General features: G+C 36.6%; 1 protein-coding gene across 32 annotated transcripts in view; it reads right to left on the bottom strand.

The window, feature by feature from the left end:
* The window catches only part of DLG2 (discs large MAGUK scaffold protein 2), a 982,239-nt gene that overhangs the window by 257,381 nt on the left and 701,163 nt on the right, over positions 1–23,695 (bottom strand). For all 32 annotated transcript variants that reach the window (XM_088159292.1, XM_088159294.1, XM_088159295.1 and 29 more), the window contains 3 exons: positions 20,608–20,744; positions 11,597–11,741; positions 8,194–8,335 (listed from right to left, as the gene is read on the bottom strand). In XM_088159292.1, coding sequence (XP_088015418.1) covers positions 8,194–8,335; positions 11,597–11,741; positions 20,608–20,744 — 424 coding nt within the window. The remainder of the gene's footprint in view (positions 1–8,193; positions 8,336–11,596; positions 11,742–20,607; positions 20,745–23,695) is intronic.

Raw genomic sequence — 23,695 nt, 5'->3', positions numbered from 1 at the left:
TAACAATTAGTTTAAGATTAAATATGTATATTAATTACAAAAAATATAAACCAGTTGATTTGCAAGTTAGCAATTTCAAGCTTCAATCTAAAGAATATATTTCACCAAGGGTCCAATTTAAGGTTATGTAGATAAAATTTTTCCCCCTTTAACTGAACATTTCATATGCAACTTGAATAGTCTTCTTTTAATTAACTTTTTTAAAAAAACATAATTTCTTAGATTGATCAAAGACTAAACGAAGCAGAAATTCTATTCTGGGATACCATACTGGATTCAATATGTCTCCAATTTAACATGTAGAGATGAGATCCCTGCTTGTGAGAGACAGTGAGTAACCAGTCGCAGCAGCAGGCTGGCATCCTCCAGGCAGACAGACAGAAAATGAACTAACATGACAGACTGCCTGGTGGGATCACACCCACATCATGCACACCCCGGAAACCTTGGCTGCTTCTCCACTTTTCTAGGAGGAGATGGCCTCAGCCTGATCCTGCCAGCATCTTATCAGCACCTTTTCCTACCTGCTCTGTATCTTCCTTGGTCAGCGTACTTGTGCAACTATTGATTATCCCAAACCTCATGTGTCAGTCTCTGAGGGATTTGCTGGTTCAGTAGCCTGAAATCCCTTCTCCACTGCTGCCCCACTCCACTGCTTCTTCATGTTTCTTCACCTATTTTTCTGTTATGTCCTGTCTTGTCCTGAATCCCCTTTCCAAATCCAAGTTCCTTTTGCTGATTAAATACCAGTTTTCCCTTCTTGGGATTTCCATTCTCACATACCAGTGACAAGTTCTCCCTCATTTTCACACCCATTCTCAACCTTATCCCTTGCTAAACATACTCCCCCTATTCTTCCAGTCTCTCCAATATTAAAGTATGACAGGACTGGGCATTCAGAGCACAGAACAGAATCCCTCCTGACTGTGTTCCTGTATCAGAAAGGGATGGAAGAAATAAGTAGAGAGGAAAACTAGCTTTGGCCATTTAGTGCTGTGCTCAATCATTCAGGCTAGTTAAAATAATCTAATCAGCATGACAAAATTGAGAGAAGCTTTGATATACTGCAGTGTGATTTCAGAATCTGAAAGAGTTCTACTGCAAAAAACATATCAAATATGTTTTGGAGGATAAATTAACTGCAATTTTCCCAAAGACTTGCATTTGTTGGTTTTTACATAGCTTTTCATAAATGCATTAGAAATACAGTCTGGATTCAGTTTCATCAGCTTCTATAATAACACTCTGAACCTATGTATGGAATACGATGGTATTTAAAATATAATAGCACAGCAATTTCTAACATAGAATAGAATAGAATGTGAACTAAGGCATGTAATTCTCCCTCTATCCTTTAAACCATTATACTGGTATGGTTAAAAATAAATGCAATTTAATTTAATAATAATGGTGGTTAATTAAAATGACTTTAGTAACAATAGATATATTTTACACTAAATTTTAAAGAAAAACAATCATAAAACCTTTGCTATCCCTAGATAAAAAATCCAGCCCCAGACAAAAGCTAAGCATGGAAATATTAATCTGAACACCTAATGTGCCAAATTTACAAATTTTTATTTAGCAAGAGCAATAAACAAAAGGCATCATCAGTCTTCCCATAGTACTACACATCGTTTATTCTCTTTAGGGTAGAGGTAATATGCTGAATTTGGGTTAGGCATGGTGAATAACTGTTGTGAGCTCACTATTACATGTATTCCTATAACTCTATCAGTGGGCTTCTGTGTATCTCTTACTCATCACACGCATGGTAACACTAAATGTCGTGTAAAATTCATTTGAAAGTTCTACCTAAGCAGTCAAAGACCTGGTCTATGAAATGCGAGTGCAAACTCTGTTCCCACACAAAGACTGACAGGAAATGCTGCTGACCCCTTTCAGCAAATGGACGCTTTTGAAACATGCAGAATATCTTGTGGCCTAAGTAAACTCTAAAGATCCCAAAGGAGCAGTTTTCAGGACTCATTGTTAAAAGCTGCAGTTCTTTTATCCTATTGTTTTTCTTTCTAAAACCATCATCAGAAAACTGTTAAGGATCATTTTATAACACACAAACTGTAATATTTGTTGCAATGGTTTAATACTAGAATGTCAAATCTGTGTGTCAACAGAAACTTGAAAGTGTTTCCATAAAACATTGTCAATTCAACTAGCAGGTTTATATATGTAAACAAGAAATAGTTGAGGAATACTATTTTCAATATAGGCAAAAAAACCCCTCTGAGACTTCAACTTAAATGGTTCTCTTTTCTCTCCCATCCAATTCCCAGCACCTCTTCCCCATCCAGAAAATGCTATTTTGCAAAAATTCATATAAAAAAATCAAACATGCTTTACACAGCAAAACAGATAACTCAGCTTTTTCATCCATGAATCTTTAATATCTAGCCAGAGTTAAACGTTAAAGCGAATTTTTATCAGCTGAAGCACAGAAGTTTGATGTTACCATTATATGAAGCGAAAAAGGAAGTAAAAATTTAAGATGGTAGTTCTTTATAGAACTTTTAGGAAAAGCTACAAGATTTTTAGGCTATAATTTTAATATTTCTGAAAATAGGAAGGCAGAAATATACTAAAGGGAAAATTGTAACATCCCTCTCTGCTATATTAGTAACACATGTTCCACAAAACGATGAAAACAAAAAATATCTTTTTTTCTTACTACTACTACCATATAAAATTTGGTTGGAATGCATCTCTATAGGTCATTTGATCCAATCTTGAATCAGGACTATTGGCAACACTAAATTTTACCTAGCCAATTCTTAAAAATCTCAAAGGGTGGATATTTCACACCCTTCACAGCAAGCACTACTCCAGCACTATTCTATCCACCTCATGTTTTAATTTCTTCTCAAATTGAAATCAGAACATCCAAAACCAATACCTTCTCTACTCAGAAGAGTTTGGTTTCATCATTTTTGCTACTGAGTTTATACTCAGTTTATAGGGTGCTCTTAGATTGCTCCTTAATCTCCTCTTCACAACACTATACAAGCCGTAGCTCCCTCAACATCCCTCCAACCTCCATGTGATTTAGGGCTCTCAGAATATGCTGGACCCTCTCCACAACCCTCCTGAAGTCAAAGAATGGGAACTGGTCAGAGGCTTTCAGAAAAGATCGCATTTTTCTGCTGGCCATGCTGCTCCAAAGATAGCCTGGTATGCTGATTACCTGACAAGTAGTGAGAGTGCACGTCGGGGTCCATGCTCAGCTTGATGTCTGCAGTAACATCCAGGCCATTTTTTAGTGAAGCTGCAAGTCAAATGTTCATGGCCTGCACAAGTGTGTGCAGCTCTTCCACCTGAGATGCAGACTTCTTACTGAACTTTATGAGGTTTCTGCTAGCCAAGTCCTCAAGTATATCAAGATGCCTTTAGAATACAGCTCTGCCATTTGTCATGTTAACCACTCCCTCTCAATTTATTATCCTCTTGAAATTTGCTGAGGGTGCACTGTGTGTCATGATCTAGGTCATTGATGAAGATATTCACTGACGCCCTAGGTATCCCGAGCTCCTCTGCTCATCATCTGACCACTTGACACATGCCAAGTGATGATCATCACCTTTTGAGCCTACTGGTTAAGTCAGTTCTCAACACAGTGCCTTCTTTTAGTCCACTCTGCCTCAGCTTTCAAAGTGTGCTGTAGGAGACTGGGTTAAAAGCTTTACCAACACCACTGAATGCAAATGAGCATTGCCATGCTGGGAGAAGGCTAATGAGCAAGATAATACAGCACACAATCCAGGAGAAACCCAAAAGGCTACCCACAAGGTTTCCAAACCATACCAAAACGTATTTTCTTTCTGATTAGCTGTACATGTTCATCCAACACTTCCTCATATTTGGATGAGTCCCTGTTGGAAGAGTTTTAAAGGGTGCTCCCCGTATTACAGCTTTTCCTGCCCACAGAAGAGGTGTGAGAAATACCTTTGCAGCCACTCCCCATGACAACTAGTGAAGAAAAGGAATCACCATGTGCCCCACAGATCCCAGATGCACATTAGTGGGAGTTATGACACGAGTCAGGTATGACTTTGGAGTCAGCTGTGTTTTCCATCAGCAAAGAGGCATTCCTGCTCAAGGCAGCACCTGTGCTGTGGCACTGCTCGGTGAAGGGCAGCCACTCCTCTCTCCTCATCCAAGCAGTTAGAAATTTCATCAGGAAAATCAACCAGTCTGGACAAGCACACAAACTGCTTTTAGTCAATCTATGCTGACTATTCCAATTACCTTCTGGGCCCTTAAGTGCCTGGCAAATGTGTTGTTGAGTACTTTAGCTTTTTCTATATTTGTCACTACATCAACTTCTCTCCTATTCATCACTTTTTTCCTTCCTCAAATTTTACCTTCAAAATTTTAAATTACCTACAAATTTTTTAAAGTAGTGCACATCTGCAGAGTCACTTTTATTTTCCTTTATGACCATTGAGGGTAAGTCTTAGCTCAAATCAATCTGCTTTCTAATTTTGTCACTAAGCAGACAAGCAATGCTTGTCTCCATCTTGCATTTTAGGTCATCAGAAAGCTCTTCTCTCAGCCATGAAGGCTTTCTGCTGAGTCCCTCTCTGCTCAACAAGATGGTTCCTTCCCGAGCTCACAATAAGTTTTATTTAGAAACCATCCATCTTTCATGGGCCCTTCTTTGGCAGCAGGCCAAGAGATTTTGCTAAGCAACTCTCCAAAAAGGCTGAAGTCTGCTCTTCTGAAATCTTAGCAGTTCTAACTTGCTGACTGTCTTTCCAGACTTCCTTTGAATCAAGAACTAAGCCAACTCATGGTCACTCTGATCCCAGCTGTTATTTATCACCACCTTTGCCACAAATCCTGTTCCTCTCCTCTAAGAGTGTCAGACTGGTCAGGAACACAATCAATGAATCCCCTGCACTGCCTGCACAACAATTTAATTGTACTAGGAACTAAAACAAGCAGCGTCTTACTTGCCATGTGTAATGATAGAATTGATATATAGTTTTTATCTGCTTTTGATCCCACATTCTACCAACCTGAACTTGTGTTATTTTATTTAATTTAAAAGGTGATAATTGTTGTAAAAAATACAGGAAGCCAAAGTTTCCATTCTAAATGAATTTTAAAAAATCCAGAAACCCATCTATACCCATCACATAGTACTTTGTACCAACAGTACACACAGCTTAAAAAAATTCAGTAATTAAGAGACAACATTCAGCTTCATTAAAATTTATGGCTGAAGATGATTTGTTACTTTTCAATCCCTTGTGCTCAGATTTTTTTTTTACATAAACGAAACAAATTTTTTCAGGCACAGATTCAGTATCAGACACCAAAAATTACATTTTTTTATCAATTAAAACACTTATTTTTGTTAGACGAAATATATGTATTTAGAAAAAAAAACCCAAAAAACAAACTTAGAACTAGAATGAGCAAACAAAAAAATACAAAACCAGCAGGAGGAAGTGGGCAAATTGAGTTGAATGTTCAACCATTTAAGCTTTACTGATAGATTCATTATCACAAGTAAGTTAAAAAGGAAAGCTTGTCATCTGCCTCACTCAAATCACTTGTACAGAGAATTCCAAAATTGCAAAAGCCTTTTTTAGTGGAGAAGTTACTGTTCCAAATATTTTTAGCTGTCACAAATGAAAATCTGTCCAAAGTGTTGCAAGACTGCATGGGTAATAAATTTCCTTATGTGAGCACAATGTAAATTAGACTTGTAAACCTATTACAGCAAGAACCAGGTAGTTTTAATGGATAGCACTGCAGTAGTTGGCAAACATCTTAATTATAAAACATTACGTGTGAAAACCTAATTGTAAATGCTGCAATCAAGGCGTCTATAGGCTTTACTAAAGTTATCAATATGATAATTGAATTTCCAAAAGATTTTTTGAATTGGTCAGCAACAAAGACTTCCCAATTATCTTATTTTAATGGCAGACTCACCAGAAAATCCTATGGCATTGAACAGAAAGAGTGCATTCACTATTCTGAGTTTATAGGTGTGAAAATGACTGTGAGAGTTAACTGTTGTATTTCAGTAGTCCCACTTGAATCAATAGGCAATAATTAGACACATGGACATTTAAAAAAAAAACATCTCAGCAGCATTTAAGGGTTAAATGGTTTTTAAGGTCAGAACTTCTTAGTCTTTGTAGTCAGAGAAGAAAACTATTCTTTGGCTCTTGCTTGTGTGTCTCTCAGATATATGTGCATGTCCAGTGAGGAAATCCAATGTCATGAAGAGTCATTTGTGTTATGACTATGTCAATTTGTCTCTCTGTGCTTTTGCTTCCTGATGTAGCATATTGACTATTATCACTAGTAAAATGAAGGTCATAATAGCCTCCTCCTTTTCAATAGGTCAGAGTTAACACTTGTTCAGAAATATGATATTTCCATCTGATTTGTGCCGTGGCATTCAGAGCCTGCTCCCATCACTTGACACCCTTATTTCTGCCAGTGCCACACGCCTGTCACAGAAGATCATGGTTGTAGAGTCAGCAGCTCCTGTCAGTAGTGCAAATGCCACAAGAAGACTTGGGATATCAGACCTTCATTAGGCAACATATTAATCTGGAAATCCAGATAGGAAAAAGAACACAGGAGTGGAGTATTTCACAGAATATACAGAGCTTCTCCGGGAATTCATTTTCCCCCCCCCCCTCTAAATAATACAAAATGGACATTGGTGTCAATACCTCAGACAAGAAATACACTGCCAGTATTTCATTTTTCTCTTAGGAGCTATACCAGCACAACTAACTTATTTAAAAACATTCTAAAAATATCAGCATAGAAATGCATCTTTCTTCCTAAAAGAAAAGGTCAAAAGGACATCCTAATTAATTTCGATACATATCCTGCATGGTTTTTTGTAGGCTTTCTACTGGATGACTACTAAACTATTGGGCTAAGAGTGTCACTGCCTTCTTTTCTATGAGTATTTTTTCTTTTCCTTTTTTTTTTTTTCAGAAGTAACTAGAAAGTTAAAATCAGGTACATGAACACAAAGAAACAGGACTAACAATACTTCTTTGTCACCTTACAAACCTTCTAACTGTTTAAATGGTCTTTCCATTGCCAGGAGAGCTTATCTCCCTTTTTAGAATTAATCCCTTCACTTTCTGTGACTTTGTGATGTCCTTAGCTATTATTTACTTTTAAGGCTGCAATTTGTTTGCTGTTTTTAAACTTTTCTCACTCTCAGCAACAGTGGTGCTGATATCTCATTACAGAAGAAGACAATTCAGCCTACAAACTTATTGACAAAGCCTTCATCATTGCAACCCAGATATTTTAGTATTGGTATTCTCCCTATACATGGGCACTTGAAAAATTATGAGATCATTATCAGATCAGGTAAAAACATTGGTGCAGATTTAATGAAACAAATGTTTTAACTACTAATTAAACATATAACTTCTTGAAACTATTCGGAGAAAATCCGTCCTAACTGAATTTCTCATAAGTTGAAGGAAATCAATTTCAGCTTTGCATTCTCAATCAAAACAGAAGAGAAACTCTTCTAACCAAGACAGGGAAGAAAGGTGTGGTTTCCACACATTTATGTCCTGATTAAACACTGTATCATGATTAGTTACTCTGAATCTGTCTGAGCCAACAAGTTAATCTGCTTGAGATAGTAATCACATGCAACAAGAAAAATGAAATGCAAATTAGAGGGTTATGAAGCTGATGAATACATAAGTGGATGAGAATCTTTGACTTGTAAGACACAGCAAGTCAGGTTAGAGGATCAGAACAGCCCCCTCCTAGTGCGCAAAAAAAAAAAAAAATCCTAATTTTCTGTGGCATTAGACATTATAATGAGGGCTCATTTTCCAAACTTCTGTCTCCTAGGTGAACGGTAGTGCTCTTCAAACAAAAAGATAAATATGCACTGTCTCATCAGTGACATTCAGTGTTCATCTAAAACAAGGCATTAAAGAACCCTCCCAGCATTTTCCTATGTGTCTCTTCTACCTTGAAATTAACTACACAGATACAATTCTGCTGCTGCACTTCCATATAGTAGTCACAATTCTTTGGGGATTATTAAAAAAACCCTGACTGAACAGAAATGTACGGTATGCAGTATTCTATTTGACATGCATTGAATGCTTAACTTATGTCCTTTACAATTGCATGAAAAGCAACAAATAAAGAAAAGCATCTGACCTGGTGTAGTCGTCCTCCACAAGCATGTGCTTTGGAATGGGTGAGTATCTTCCTGGTGAAATAGGGGCCAGGGATGTCTTGTATTCTAAAGTGCCATTGTTTCCAGAAGAGAGTATATGATTTTCAATTGGTGGAGAATAAGCTGATGGAAAAAATGAACATTTCTAGTCAGCAACTTCCATGTTTTATTAGATGTCACAAGAACATAATTTTTTTTTGCTTCAAGTACTAATAACATGTTCAATGCTGTAAATAAGATCAAAACAAACAATCCTAGCTTGAGAGAACTTAAAATATAAAAAGAAAGAATTAACAGCTGGAGTTTTCCTGAAAATAATAAAACAATATAGTAGTAATAATAATAATACAGTAATAATACTAATAGTAGTAGTAGTAGTAATGCTGGCTTATTTGCAGGGATTCACTCTTTAGAGGATCTTTAGTCCCTGAAGAGGGAGCCTAAATAGGTCTCCTGTTTGGGAAACATGAAACATTTTTTTCACTTAGGACTAACTTGCAGAAGGAAATGCCATTAGGAAAGAATGAGATTAAGAGCACTCTTTTTGGCTCCAGTGTGCAGTAATGGGAGTAATATAGTAAGAACTCAATGCAGGATAAGAGTAGGAATTTTATGTGTGGCAAGAATTATGTATAAATTCAAAGCTGTGATCTACTTAAGGTGCCCAAATCCCCAATAAAATTGAAATTTCAGTATCAACATAGATGGTATTTAGACCATGGTAAATCTGTATACTTAAAATAGAAAATGGATGAATATCTCTCACATACTAATGATTAATGATGAAAGTTACAGTACGGTGTTGCCTGTTTATATATTGGGTTTGCAGGTTTTGTTGTTTGTGTGCTTTATGCTATTCTGAAGTTATCTGGGACATTTATGACTGGAGAGATGCAGCAAGAGTTGTATTCTATCTCTAGCTAATTTAATTAGAAAAAGAAATGATAAATAGAAAAAGCAATGGTACATGCTTCTGCAGTGAGTTGTGATTAATTTTCTCATGAGAAGAAGACACCTAAACTTTCCAGTATTAGTTTCAGTCTTTTTTTTCAGATGCTGGGATACAGAATGCTTCAAAGCAAAATCTCTCTACAGGGAAAGGCCATTATGCATTCTGAAATACTCTGAACATGTAGGTATAATGAAAGGTTCCCTGAGGATAAATGAATCTGTATGCACCAACAGCTTGGGAAGGGCTACTGCAAATCTTTTCAACCTTTATTCTCCCGCTGGAATTGTTTCTGTCTTCTCATATGCTCCTGATCTATAATCTGACATAATAAACCACACTGTTTTGGAACTGCAAAATTATTATTCTGAAAGTATTATAGAGCTGTAGGTTCGATAGGGACATTTAGCACTTTTACTTCCTGGGCTTTGCTAAGATCCAGACCAGGCTGCTACTGAACAACATGATTGCCATCTGTCATAACATTTGTTAACTAAATAAGCATCCTCAGCACGGCTGAGATTACCAATGACATGCATGTTACAAAACCTTCCCTTATGTTTTCATGGAGCAGACTGAATAAGGACGATTTGGGATATTTAGCTTTTCCCTCAACTTTGTCAGTCCACAATAGCAACACTGCAGAAGTGCAGAAAAATTTAAATCCTTAGCATTACTGGCCTTGGTAAATTTCCCCACCCTTAGTTTGCCTTAAGTGCCCTCAGAATTATTAGCAGGAAATCAAGATTGGTATGGATCAACTGCTGAAGCTCTTGTCAAAAATTCTACTTTCATCCAGTTGTTAGATGGTGCAGCTGGTCCCTGTTGGTAGTTGAACCCAAGGCACACAGTTTTTAATGAACAACTAATGAAGAAAGGGAGTTTTCAGTAATGAACTGTTTAGACTAATAGGCACCAGTGGTATAGAGAGTGCAGTTGAAATGTTAAGATTGCTGTGAATGACAAGAGAAATGGAAATGGGTATGGGCACCAGGAGGAATGGCAGGAGGGGTATAAGAATGGCATGTTTTGATAAAATTATATTCATTAATAAGTCAACAATACTCAGTATAAGTACATGCAACTTGCCAAGAAAGTCTACAACCAGACTAAATCAAATATTCAAGCCATTAAGAGATGGTGGTGGGAGATAAAAGATTAGGTTGGAGCCTAGGACTCTCAGGTAAGGGGACAGCAGAGATGTGAATAAATCCTCAAGATGTGCACAGTAGAGACAGATGGCAGAGACAGAAGATCCTTATTGCTGTTGTCTCCTTTAGAGTACAAAAAGCACTCCAGCAAGGGGGTTGTCAACATAAAATCTCTCTCTCTCTCACTATATATATATATGATAAGGACTCCACAGCCAGCCTCCAACCCTTGTACATGGTCACCTCAGGGAGTCCTGGGAAGGCACCTGAATGCACATCTTTCTACCTGAGTGCTGGACATGAGCCCAGCTGCTTTTGAGTGCATGGATACAACAGCCTGACTGAAATCTGATTGTTTGAAAATGAGGTTATCTTCCCTTCCTATGGGATACTTCAATGAGTTTCACCATATTACTTTAAAAAAAATTCCTCAGAGTGTGCATTGAATGCAAGCACAAATAAGGGCTTGGTCCTCTGCAAAAAAAAAAAAAAAAAAAGAAAAAGCCAGATGAACATACATAAAGTTAATGGATAGACTGAGAAAAAAGCAAAGTGGACCAATGATTTATTAATTCTTCACTATGAGAGTAATGAAGCACTGGAACAGAGAAGCCATGGATATGCCATCCCTGGAAAAGCTCAGGGCAAGGCTGGATGGGGCTCTGAGCAGCCTGGTCTAGTGGAAGGTGTCCCTGCCCATGGCAGGGGATCTTTAACAGGGGGTGTCTTTTAGGTCCCTTTCAACTTAAACCATTCTGTGTCTTCATGAACTGGATATCTGCAGAAAATAGGTAAAGTTTTGTAAGTGGAGCAGTGATTTTTACATTCCAGTAAAATATTTTATTCAAATATGAGATATATTTGCCTCAGGCTTCTACTAAGTTTGTACAAGATGGTTTGCTGCTTGTTCCAATTTTTCAGTGGACAGAGGACTCCAGGCTACAAATCTAATCATATTTCAAAATGTATTTGCATATACTTATTGCTGTAATCTTCACAAGAGTTACAGTTCAGTCTGATCACCTGGACAATGGCTAATTGGAACCAGCACAGCCACATATCTTCTACATTGCTACTTTTGCTGGAAAAATTCTTTAGCAGAGTTAAATTATTTGCAATATTTCTTGAGTGTAGCATACTTAGGTGGCAATAAACATTTCATTTTTGTAGCCTTCCAAGCTGTTTCATAAACTTTAATGGGGTACCTTGAGCAAGCTATGAAAAAATACAATCATCTGACAAACTGAAATATGTCTTGTAAAATAAGTTGCAGAATTCACTTACAGTGAGTAATATCTGGTGGGCCATATGGATCTGTCATGTAAATGGTGGTAGGCTTTCCAACTTTCAGATACACTACATCTGATGTGTTCTTCAGTATTGCTACTGCCTCTTCATGGGTAACTTCTTCTAAACTGTAATTATTTACCTTAGAGGAAAAATCAGATAGGTGAGTTGACATGCAGAAAAAGACACAAAAATGACATATCCTTGCAGTATTCAAAATGTTTTGAACATTGCTGTAAATGAAGAACAGTAAAGGTTATAGAAGGAACACTGCAGGGTAGAAAACACAGTTTTCTTAGCACATGCATATTCCAAGACTGATGTAATAATATTGATACACAGAATCAAAATGGGTTAAGAAGGCATTTGTTTTTGACAATAGAGAAGTCCTTTGTGATGTTCTGCTACTAGTATAATCACCAATATAAAAATGCATTTCATAATAAATTAATAGCATCACACCAGTTGCAGAAACTGTCAACATTATTCACAAAATAAAACTTCCTAACAAACTAAACTTCCTAATTCACCTCTTAGCCTCCATAGCTGGGACCTCAGAAATACCCAACACACCCAAATCCTTCCATCACTGACACAACATAGAGCATTGAAATAAGGAGAGGTAAAAAACGGCATATAGAATACCTATGAGATGCAGGAATTGAAAAGGGCAGTTCAGGATGGAGAAAAAATATTTCTTCATTGTGAAAGTTTGTCAGTTTTCTGGAAGCACGGGAAAAAGACATTGAAAAACTAAGATAATGTAGTGCTAGTTCAATGGTTTTTCTGAAAAGAAAAGCACCTAAAGCAAGGATAAGAGTAAGACTACAGATAAAACAAGAAAGGAAACAATAGCAGTAAGTTTTGCGCATTTATGCTTTACTCCCACAGAAAGAAAATAAAAAAAAAGTATCAGAAGTGGTTTATTGTAGAGGCATATAACATTTATTGACATATAAATCTACTATATTCACAGAATGTCAACAGTAGGTTGTCCTCCTATAAACAGAATCGTGAATATTCCCTGCCACAAAATGTGCAAGCCTCCTGAATGGAGAAATTATAGGATAGAGAAGAAAAGAAAAGGGTGTAGATCAAGGTTTCAGGCACGTGGCATAAGATAAGAGACATAACAGAATCACAGAGCACCTTGAGTTGGAAGGAACCCATAAGGATCACAGAGTCCAGCTCCCTGCTCCTCGCAGCATTGCCTGAAACTGAAACCTGTGACTACAAGCATTGTCCAGCCACTCCTTGAGCTCTGGCAGGCTTGGTGCTGTGACCACTTCCCTGGGGAGCCTGTTCCACTGGCCTACATTTTACAGTGAGTGTTGTATAGGTAACATTTCACTGTCATTTAAATTGCTGTCCTCCAACCTCCCCAGTTACTGCAAGGATTCCTTTTAAAGATTATGCAAAATGGAATTAGAATTCCCTCCCCGCTATAGCATAACATAACAGTAAATTGCAGCAAAAAAATAATTCTTTTTTTGGGAATTTGATATCAATAAATTATCAGAAACCTGAATGTGGCAATAAGCAACAGCTAAAGGGCTTGGCAACTGGGAAGAAATCCAGCTGTTACAAATCACTGGAGGACTCTTCACATCCAAATGATTTCATCAGCACCAAGAAAAATGATTGCTATTGGACAGTTCTGCTGAATGTAAGGATTCTGTCTAAAGTTTTTTCCTTGTATAATTCTCAGACTTGGTTTTAAGGGTAATTAAAAGAGACAATGACAGGTATATAATAATACTTTGACATGAAGAGCAGTGATAGAGCCGAAGACTCAGAAGGGAGCTGCTGACAGCGTATATTGTATTTCGACAGGTCCTATATTTAAATAAAAATCTTTTATCTGACTTCTATAAATTTCTATATCATTCTTTGTCAAGAAGAGCAATGACTTGCATGTACATTTAATAAATAAATGTCTTAAATTAATAGGCTGGCAGGAAGAAGTAACTGAAATGATGCCTTTCTTGTTTATGTATTTCAAAACTGCCAGACACTTCAGATTCACACATTTTATAAAGGTGACCACAAGGTTATCCTTTACTCTTCTCCTTTCCCACACTGTCTGTATACTGTATCTACCTTTTTGTGTTTCATTCTAAGTTTTTTCAAAGTAGAGAAAATCTCACATAACCTCACCCACTCTACAGCTGCTGTAAAAAAAAATGTTCTTAGTAAAAAAAGAGACACAAAATGAAATATCATAGAACTTTCTGGATTTTGACTTTTTGGTCTTTTTAGAAGTGAATAAAAACAATTATGACACAAGTTGAGTTGATGCAACTTTTTTTCCCAAAGGAGTTGGGTTTTTGGTTTTTGATGTATTTTAGTTGTGGGTTTTGGGTTTTTTTTGGTAAATCTAGCTGATAAAAATCCATCACACAAGATACTTGGATGTCACAGCTGTGCAGTAAATAAGACAAAAAGCCATTTTAGAAACAGAAAGTAAAATATGATACATAGAAAACATATTTGATATGGAAGGTCCTGTATCTTCTCTCTGACAAAAAAGTTATGGGATCATGTGTTTTACCAACACTGCACAAATTACTGAAACCTGGAAGTTAAGACTTAAGGAGTTCAATCAATTTTAAACTAAGATTTAATGTCTATGCAGTTCAGCATTTTGTTTATCTTTATACACTTAAAGATCCTAGAGTTCATGGCAAAGTTTATGTAAAATCATCTTGTTCCGGACTGGTCAGTTCTCAGTAAACAAAGAAATAAAGACTCAGTGTACATCAAGAGAAAATAAACAAACAAACTTGTTGATTCATCCACAAAAATGAAGATTCTCAGTGGTGCCATAAGGTCTCTTTTAACTGGGATGTCTTTGAGAAGGAGATAAGATCACCTTCCTTAGTCGTTTGCCAGCATCAGCTTAGACTTGTACTTCCAGGTTTCCTTCAGAAGGCAGTCCTTGCTTTGGATCTACAATTCCTGTTAATAATCCTGTGTGCATCTATCAATATATTTTCTACTTTTTTTACCATAAAACAGTGACCACAAATAAAGACATCTGTATGTATTCTGATATACAAAAAACTTGAGTACTTAGAAAAACTCTATTGTTCGGTCTCCTAAGTATTATTGCAAGATGACTGCAATATGTAATCTTTTCCATAGAGGAATCTCTGGGCATAATTCCTTAAAACATTGTACAGAGGTGATAATAATAGGAAATATGATGTTGTAGTTGACTTTTATGTCAAGATTTATGCCAAGAGAGACTATTTCTGGAGCTATTTCTTCCATAAAAGATACCTCTCTTAACAGAATTGTAAATACTAGATCTGGCTTTTTTGGTGGCCCGATATATATAACCTTATATATTTTTGCACACAGCTTGCAAAAACAGCATTGAGTTAGAGATAAAGAAGATAAAGAGTGGGAGATGCACACAAAGTAAAAAATCAAAGTGTATATAGAATGCAATTCTCTGAGAAGCTGAATTTTAGTGCAGAAGGGCTGACTTAATTCTGAGTGGGTAGAATGGGTACTGCATGCCAACTTTCTGGATCTAAGAAGCCAATTTAAGTAGCAATTAATTAAGGGAAAGAAACCCCTTAAGGCAAATGATAAAGAAGATATTTATCAGAGTGGTCAGTTTAGTCACAAAGTTGTAGATTTGAGACAAAAAATGCAGTGACAGGAGGCAAAGGATAGGAGTCAGAAAGAAAAAAGGCATGGAATAAGTGGGGCTTCTCTAATGGGAAAAGTTCCATGCAGTGAAAATTTAAAAATGCAAACAGCATCTGAAGGGAAAAAAAAAAAAAAAGAAAGCTTTTTCTTTAAATAGAAAGTATGTGATACGAAACATACTGGTAACATGACAAAGAAATAAGAGAAAGAAATAAAATAGCAGTAGAGAAGGAAATTAAAGATACAAGTCCAATCAAAGAAGTATTTGAGTGATGGGGAAAATCAATAAGAAATTATGCCAAAGAGATATAAAAAGAACAGGATGTTTTTTTCCTAAATAGCATAATCAAGGCAATGAAGTATAAACCTAAGAAAGAATGTTTTATTTGGAATTTTTCCTAGATTCATACTGAAAATCAAAAGCCTTAAAAAGCATCTAGAAAAGCTTAGAATCCCCAAAATGGCTGTACAAGTGCTCAAAGAATAATTCCATTCAGAACAATATAAGCTGATATGAGAATAAGAGCTCCAGAGGAATAAGTCTGTCTGATTTAATTTTCCTTTTTTTAAAGGGGATTCATTCACTTCCTCTATTGATTTAGGCTAAGAAAGATTTGATTCACTCAGCGAATGAGACAAAGCAGTGATCTTCACCTTACCAGTGGTAATGTTTGCTTTTCTGTAATATTCGACTTTTCATTCAGACAGTGGATTTTCCTGGGTGAATATTTGCCAGCAAATACCTGCAACCCACCAGCTGTAAATTTAGAATCCTGACGGCCTTTTTCAAAACTCACTCACTTAGAGGGCTGCAAAAAGTGAAATTCTTTCCAGTGCTGAAGACTAATCATTTGTACAAAGGACATTAATCTGTTTGCATTAACTAAATACTTATAATTCCACAGACTTGTGAGTTAGTTGCACAAGCACTGGGTTGTTTTCTAAGAAGATCCCACAACAGACAGCCAAAATCGCTTTAAAAGAACACCTTTGATCAGAACCTAGTCTAGATGCATCTTGAATTACATGCTCTGATTTTATGCACTTCAATATAAATGTGATCCTGCATTCATACACAATCTGAAAGAAACACATACTGGTAGGAGACCCTATCAGGAACACATCAACAATTGCACAATCACAGTCCCACTGCAGTCCTATGAAATTATCAGAAAATAACACTTTTTTAGAAAGGAAGCATAAATTTCTGAAAAGGAAAATGAGTCCTATTTCTTCCTCTTGTTTTCATCAAGAAAACAGAATCAAATTAAAAATCTTGTTATATACAGTCACTGATCTCTGTGACTACATGGGCCAAGAATCAACAGGTTATGGCCCAAACATGAAAGGCATTTTGGCATATGAGATGTATTTTAGAAAAGCTAATAGTTATAAAAGCAAAATATTAACTTAAATTTTCCTTTAGATCCCAATGGTTTTAGCACTTTCCCTGAAAAATATCTTGCTTCTAGCTATTAGTGTTGTTACATACTAGCAAAAAACTAGTACCAGTTTTATACTGATTTCTTATCTATTCATTCTGTAGATAAAAACTCGTGCAAAGTAAGATGAAGGTGTCAGATAAAAAAAAAGTAATTATTATCTGAGCTGTACTAATTGAAACAACTTTTCAGCTTTTCCTGATCATCATTAGCAGTGACCTTGAAGAGGTGAGACGTGCATCATGTTTGGAGGGGACACTTCATTCCACTGTGAGATACTTGAAGGCAGGGCTGCCATAGACTGGAAGAAGGGCCTGAAGAAGACTTTATGATGTTCAGCAGGAAGAAACAGTAAATCCTGCCCATGGCACAGGCATACTCCCATCAACAGCACAGGCTGGGCACTGACAGCCTGGCAGCATCTCTATGGAAAAGTGCTTTGGGCTCCTGATGGATTGGCAACCATCCTGATGGATGGGCATGAGCCAGTTGTGTGTCCTGGCAGCAAAGAGGACAACAGCATCCTGGGCTGGATGAGCAGGAGCAGAGGCTGGAGAACGAGCAAAGGATTATTCCCCAATAGTTCACACTCATTAGCCTGTACCTGGATCTGCTCAGTTTTGGTTCCTGCACTACAGGAAAAACAGCAAAAGGAGGCAAGTTGAGAGGTGTGCTACTGGCTCTAGGAAGGAGAAGGAGCACTGACCTGCTGAGGAGAAAATGGGGGATCTTGGCATTTTCAGCCTGGAGAAGAGGTTTCCCTGAAGACAACAAATAACAGACCCCCATTGCTTATAGGAAGATCATCCAGGCAAAGCTAAGCTTTTCAGAATCACTTGTGGTAACAGGATGAGTGAGCAGGCACATGCTGAAGCAAGAGAGGGTCAAACAGGTTAACAGGAGAAGTGTTTTCCTCAGGAGGACAGCTGAGCTGTGGAACAGGTTTCTTAGAAAGGCTCTGCAACCTCCATCCTTGGATATTTTTGAGACGTAACTGGAAAAATCCCTGAGCAACTCTGTCTGGCCCTACAGCTGACCCTGAATTACCATGGTGGTCTGTAATGCTCTGTGTTGTGGTTTACTTTTGCTGCTTTCCACTGCAAAGGGATTCTCACCCACTGCATTGCTGCTGGCATTACCACCTGCAGAAGGAGACATTACCACAGGTATTACCACCAGAACACAGTGAGGAAGGATTTTTGTCCTAGCTGTAAATCTTCAGAGAAGAGCTCTGGTCTTTTCCTTTTATATATACCTAGAAAAACCATTCAGTTTTTGGTTTAAACACTCAAGCTTTCACCAGTAATGTTCCAAACGGGTACCTTGGGATTTTCGTACAATGGAGCATTTTCCTCTGCGAGTGCTCAGGTTAGTAAGTCTTATAGTGCAGGCTTAGTACCACAGAAACATAACTGCATAACATGCCCTCGTACAGATTTCACAATAACCACAATGTATTATTTGCATATTACATTCATTACATTCTTCTGAAATTCTTAACACACTATGTGCAATCTGCATTTAATAACAGTAGGATCATCAAGCTGCAAAATGCTCTGGTGGCCCCTTCTTGTCTTACATTTCAATATTAGTTTTTATTTTGCATCTACACTTTCATTACATCTTAAATTTATATTAATTTGATTTGCACTTTCTTTGGGATCTGAAAGCATTTCACACAAAATTATCAGAACACAGATACAAAAAATTTAAAAAGCTCCCCAGCAGCTGCTGAGAATTCCAGAAGGATGACAAATTCTTTTAAATTCTATAGAGAATGATGGAAAAAAACAAAGATCAAGAAAGGATTCACTACTGAGAAGGAAAAAACAAAAAAAGAGGAACCATTCAAATGTATAATCAATAAGAAATCAGTGAAGAAGAAGCAGGACTATATAGATGACAAGGGTAATGTGTTGAAACACTGCCAAAAGAAAGTAATTAATTTTTTCACTCACTATTCATAGAGGAACATGAAGTTAATGCCATGAACTGACAGATAATTCACAAATTAGGACAGAAAAATACTGAAGGTACAGAAGTTATAAACCAATCAGGGTGTCTTGTTGGAGAGAATCAAGAAACCTGGCTGCAATCTGCATGAATTTTAGAAACAGATTTTGAATTTCTATCTCCAAATACATAACGATAATGGTACACAAAGAGTAACCTGACTAGCAGTTTCTTATGCAACAATGAAAAGTTTGGTCTGGAAATACATAACCAGAGGACAGCAATACTTGGAATGATTTTTTTTTGCCCATTTTACATACAATGATAAAAGGAGACAACACCTAGTAAAGAAACAGTCCAGGTTGAAAGGAAAGAACAAAGACATCAAACATAATGCAAATGACCTCTGCTCATTTTCAGAAGTATAAACTTGTCACAATGAAGAAACATCTATATCTGACTGCTGAATCATAGGTTGAAGACTGAGATGCTTAATAGACTACTCCTATAAAAATCTGAAAATAATTAATTTATGCACAGTAGTATATAAAATATTTCTATTTAAATTAATTCTGATGAAATTACACTGGAGAGGGTGAATGTGGGGCTTTTGCATCTACTCGTGAATTGGAAGAAATTAATAGTAAAGTAAGAAAAAATTGCAGATAACATAAAAACTGCAAGGAATTCTCACCAGGGTAAAAAGCAAAACCAACACCTGTACAGAAGCAGATTTGCAACAAGTGGCAAAATAACTACAGTGCAAATTTGGCAAATAAAAATATATTTCTGCACCAAAATAAGCCAAAACTTCATGATCCAACAAAGACTTTAATTTAACTTTGCTGAGATTGTGCACAGAAAAAATGCCAAAGAAATTTTGAGTTCTAGTTTCATTTTGCTCTGCTTTTGCTAACACCAGTAGATCCTTAAGCTGTTTTATCTATCCATTTGGGTTAATTAAAAAAGACAAAGAGTCACAAACCCAGCAACCAAGTGCCTTTCCAGTTCTGTTTAGTACTCTTTATAAAATTAATGGTCATCTTTATATATGACTGAACACAGTGTCCCCAGCCAAATAAAGAAAACCTCAATTAGGCACAGCTTCACAGGCAGGAAAAAAAGGTCGAGGCAATTTTTTACTGCTCAAATATCACATCACAAAATATGGCTAATGCTGTACAAGTTTTTTTCATTGCACTTGCTAAAAAAATATTTCTCTACCTGCTAAAATCTATGCAAATGCATTGACATGAATACAACTTAACATAGATTAACTTGTGCTGATTCACAGGGTCAGGATTTCCCCCTCAATGTTGAATTAAACAAACTCTGTGAGTGGGAAACCATTATCAGTAAGAAACAGTGAACCAGCACAGCGCATAGCAGGAAGAATTTCCTGAATTGATTTCCATTAGAAGAATACACTTCCTCAAGGGAAAATTTGGAAAATGTTTGGGGTTTTTTTTAACATCTGTATGGAACATTTACATAAAGTATTCCTACAGGTACTGAAATGTGGGCAGCAGTCCACTGACAGTTGCTACATGGGACTCAGTTACTGGCGTGTTTTGACATCATTCAATTTGCTTACAACAAACAGTAGAATCAGTATTACTTTAACAAACAGTGTGTCTAAAATTTTTTAAGTTTTATGGTGTATTTTGACTTGTTGCTTATGTGCATTAATACATTTATTCTCTTCTCTGTAAAAGGTTTATCTAAGTAATATAATACACTGCCTTCATAAAATATTAGTATTCCAGAGGATGGTTTTTTTTACACATCAGTCTCAGAAATATATTTTAAAAAATGGCTAAAATGAAGATAATAGAAATACAATTATTATAGCAGTTGTTTCGGTTACCTCCAAAAAGACGTACAGTGAATCAAAGTCCTTATATGAAACAATTTTTCAGCTAAATAAACGGGATTCAAATCTGTCATACTTACCATAAGAAGTCGATCTCCAACCTGCAATCTGCCATCTTTTTGTGCAGCTCCCCCATCAATAATCTTGGTGACATAAATGCTGTTGTCCCCAGGGATGTGTTGGTTTCCCACCCCTCCTGCAATACTGAATCCTAGACCTGGAAAAGATATTGTAAACAAAATATTAGCAATACAACATATAAAATTAATGAGAGGTGGAAGAGTAGCATATACAATGTAAACTCTGAGTATTTTTTACAGAAATACAAATAACATACTCTTTCATTTTCTGTGAAAGGTCAGGAACAGAACTAAAGTAAGGAAATTCTTTGCCATTTACAATTACAGAAAGGTAGAGATAAAAAGAATTGAACCAGTGATGATTCTGTACACCTTCCTCACTAGGGTCCAGTGCAGCCTACATCAAGAAGTTATGGCTCAGCTTTTTCAGCTGACCAGCATTAAAACTTGGAAGTTTATTTTGTTAAATATTGCTATAAAACAATCACCATTTATCAGAACAAAATGAAAGGCATTCTGATTGTCCACACAATTTGAAAAACACTTGGAGAGGTCTAGCACAGGTTTTGCAAGTTCACATAGTACCACAGTGAAGGGTTGGTGAAAGTAAGAGAGAAAAAGTGTAGTTGTTTGATTTAAAGTGTGGGGTTTTTTTCTAGAACACAAATCTGTGGATATGGATACATAAAGTAAGAACACAATAGTCCTTTGTAAATATATAATTTCCATTCAGTGATCTGGGAAATTCCTAGACAAACACTCAAAAACCCAAACTTTGGAACAATGTCAGCAATACATGCCACTATGATTCGAGAAAAGGAAGGCAAAATAAATAGATGATGGGAGAATGAAAAAAGACAGTTTTCATCTTTTCCTATATGTCTTATCCTCTGACACATTGCACATATGAGCAAATCATTGCTTTAATTTTTAGGAACATTTTTATCTCTCAATCAAAGAAAAGACAGAAATTACTGCACTTGATTTCCATAAAAATTAACTTCATACAGCTAATTTTTCAGAGATTATGTAGCTAATGGGAACTTCCATCTGAACAAAGACGCTGTTTCTGACAATATCCTGCTTAGATTATTGCTACAACTAGGGATTTCTCTTTCAGCTGTACAGAAAACCAGTTATATCCATTTAGAGACTAATCACTGGTTTTATCTATGAAATCTACACTGTTCACTCATTCCTAAGAGAAACATGCTTGTAATTGCTGTAGCCTGAGCAGTAAAATGCAGTAGTAAAAAGTGAGTTGCCTGAAATCTGGCATTTCATCACAAACTCAAAATGGAGACTGCTTGGGCAATAAAAATTAAGGAACAGTATATATTTAATATACACAGCATTTTTAGCAGATGTGTGAGCACAGCAATAAGGGGGCTGTGAGTGAATTAAATATTTTAATTTTTTTCCTAACATTATTTTCATCTGGTCATTATTTTAGCTTCAAAAAGATGTTAGGTCAGATATCATAATGGACTACTCAATGGATAGTGCCAAACCAGTAATATACAAAAAGAAACCTTTGAATTTATATCTCAAATTGAAACACTACTTAATTAATTGACCATTAACAATACACATGAAGTTAATTCAGAAGTATAGGGTAATTAAAATAAAGCTTTATTGAATTTCCAGCTAAAGCTGGCAATCACTCTTAAAATTTATGTGCTACTGTCACTACAAGGAAAAAAATATCACGATTTTTTTCAGCAGGGAAGAATTTTTCCTGGCACTGCTAGCTAAGAAGAGAAAAGATATTCTAATGAAGCATTAAGAATGGAAATTTTCTTTAAAACACTAGTTATGGACAAGGAACAATGACTGAATAATATTTCTTCATGACATAATTATAATCAATTTGATCTAAACCCCATCTGTATAGGCTTCTACCAGAACAGCATTCCAGAAAGCTGGTGGGAGCAAATGAGCTGGCTAGACCTCAGCCAGAGGGCTTTCTTCAGCTCCACTGCTCACCTGGGGCATGACCTTGGGAAGATGAGGTTGTGGTGCACTTCCATCCCCTCCTCTCCCCTGTATTGATGCTGTATGTGTGTGAAGGGCAGCGTCATTGCTGCACACACAACTGGTCTGTACTCTGCACTAAGTGGGCCCTAATTCAGCCTGGTCCTGCTGCAACACAAACAACTAACAGCCAAAAAAAATCATTTGAAACTCCTGCAGTGCAGAGCGAGGTGCTTGGCTTGCTGTTTGCATGGCTGTAGCACAATGGATGTATGAAACCGTAAAACAAAGGAGCGCCAACACAGGCTGCTCCCTTTACAAAAGCGAAGCTTACAACAGTGAAAGGAGTAACTTTTTCTACTACAGTCTACATAAAATTTAGATGTGATACAATGCATGGGGCTACATTGTATTTGCAAGCAGGGTCTGACTTTGGTCATCCAAAAAACCAGCAGTGATTATAGAAAGGTTTAAAAGAGCAGAGCAAGATGGGGTAATACCATAGGGAGCAAAGGGAGAGTGGGTAGGAAAGAAAACTGAGGAAGAGAAGAATTTTCCATGTCAATCAATAATGACTTAATTTAATTGCTTAATCATACTTGCCTTCTTAAAAAGATTTCTTAGAAATAACACGGAATGGAACAATGGCCCATTTAATTTTATTTAAAAATTATTCTGCTAATTGCCAGGGCACACAGAAAGTATACCACAAAAAAAACTTCTGGGTAGGATTCACATGACCAAATGACATCAGACAGCTATGCCTATCATTTATACTACCTGTACGATAAATGAAAATTCATTAAGAGCTTTTAAAGTATGATTCATCTCATCTCAGCAAGACATCTGAAAGAGATGAGATGAATCACTCTTTTGGTTTCTGAAAAGCTGGGGTCTGGATGTGGGAAGAGGTGAGTGGGAAGATTAGTGCTTTGAAAGTTCAGATCTGAGTTCATTTAGACTGAGGGTTTCTGTTTGAAGACTTCAGAAAGGTTTCCTCAACGCTGGTGTGCATCCCCGGTCGCTCAGTACATCAAGTTAGTTATATCAGATTCTTACTCTGTTTTAAAAGCAGAGAATCGTTCAAACAAGTGGGAAGAATGGAACAAGGTAT

This window comes from Sturnus vulgaris, chromosome 2, assembly GCF_052056855.1.
Source record: "Sturnus vulgaris isolate bStuVul1 chromosome 2, bStuVul1.hap1, whole genome shotgun sequence".
Lineage (NCBI taxonomy): Eukaryota > Metazoa > Chordata > Aves > Passeriformes > Sturnidae > Sturnus > Sturnus vulgaris.
Note: the sequence above shows the minus strand (reverse complement) of the source record. Positions and strands in the feature narration are given on the sequence as shown.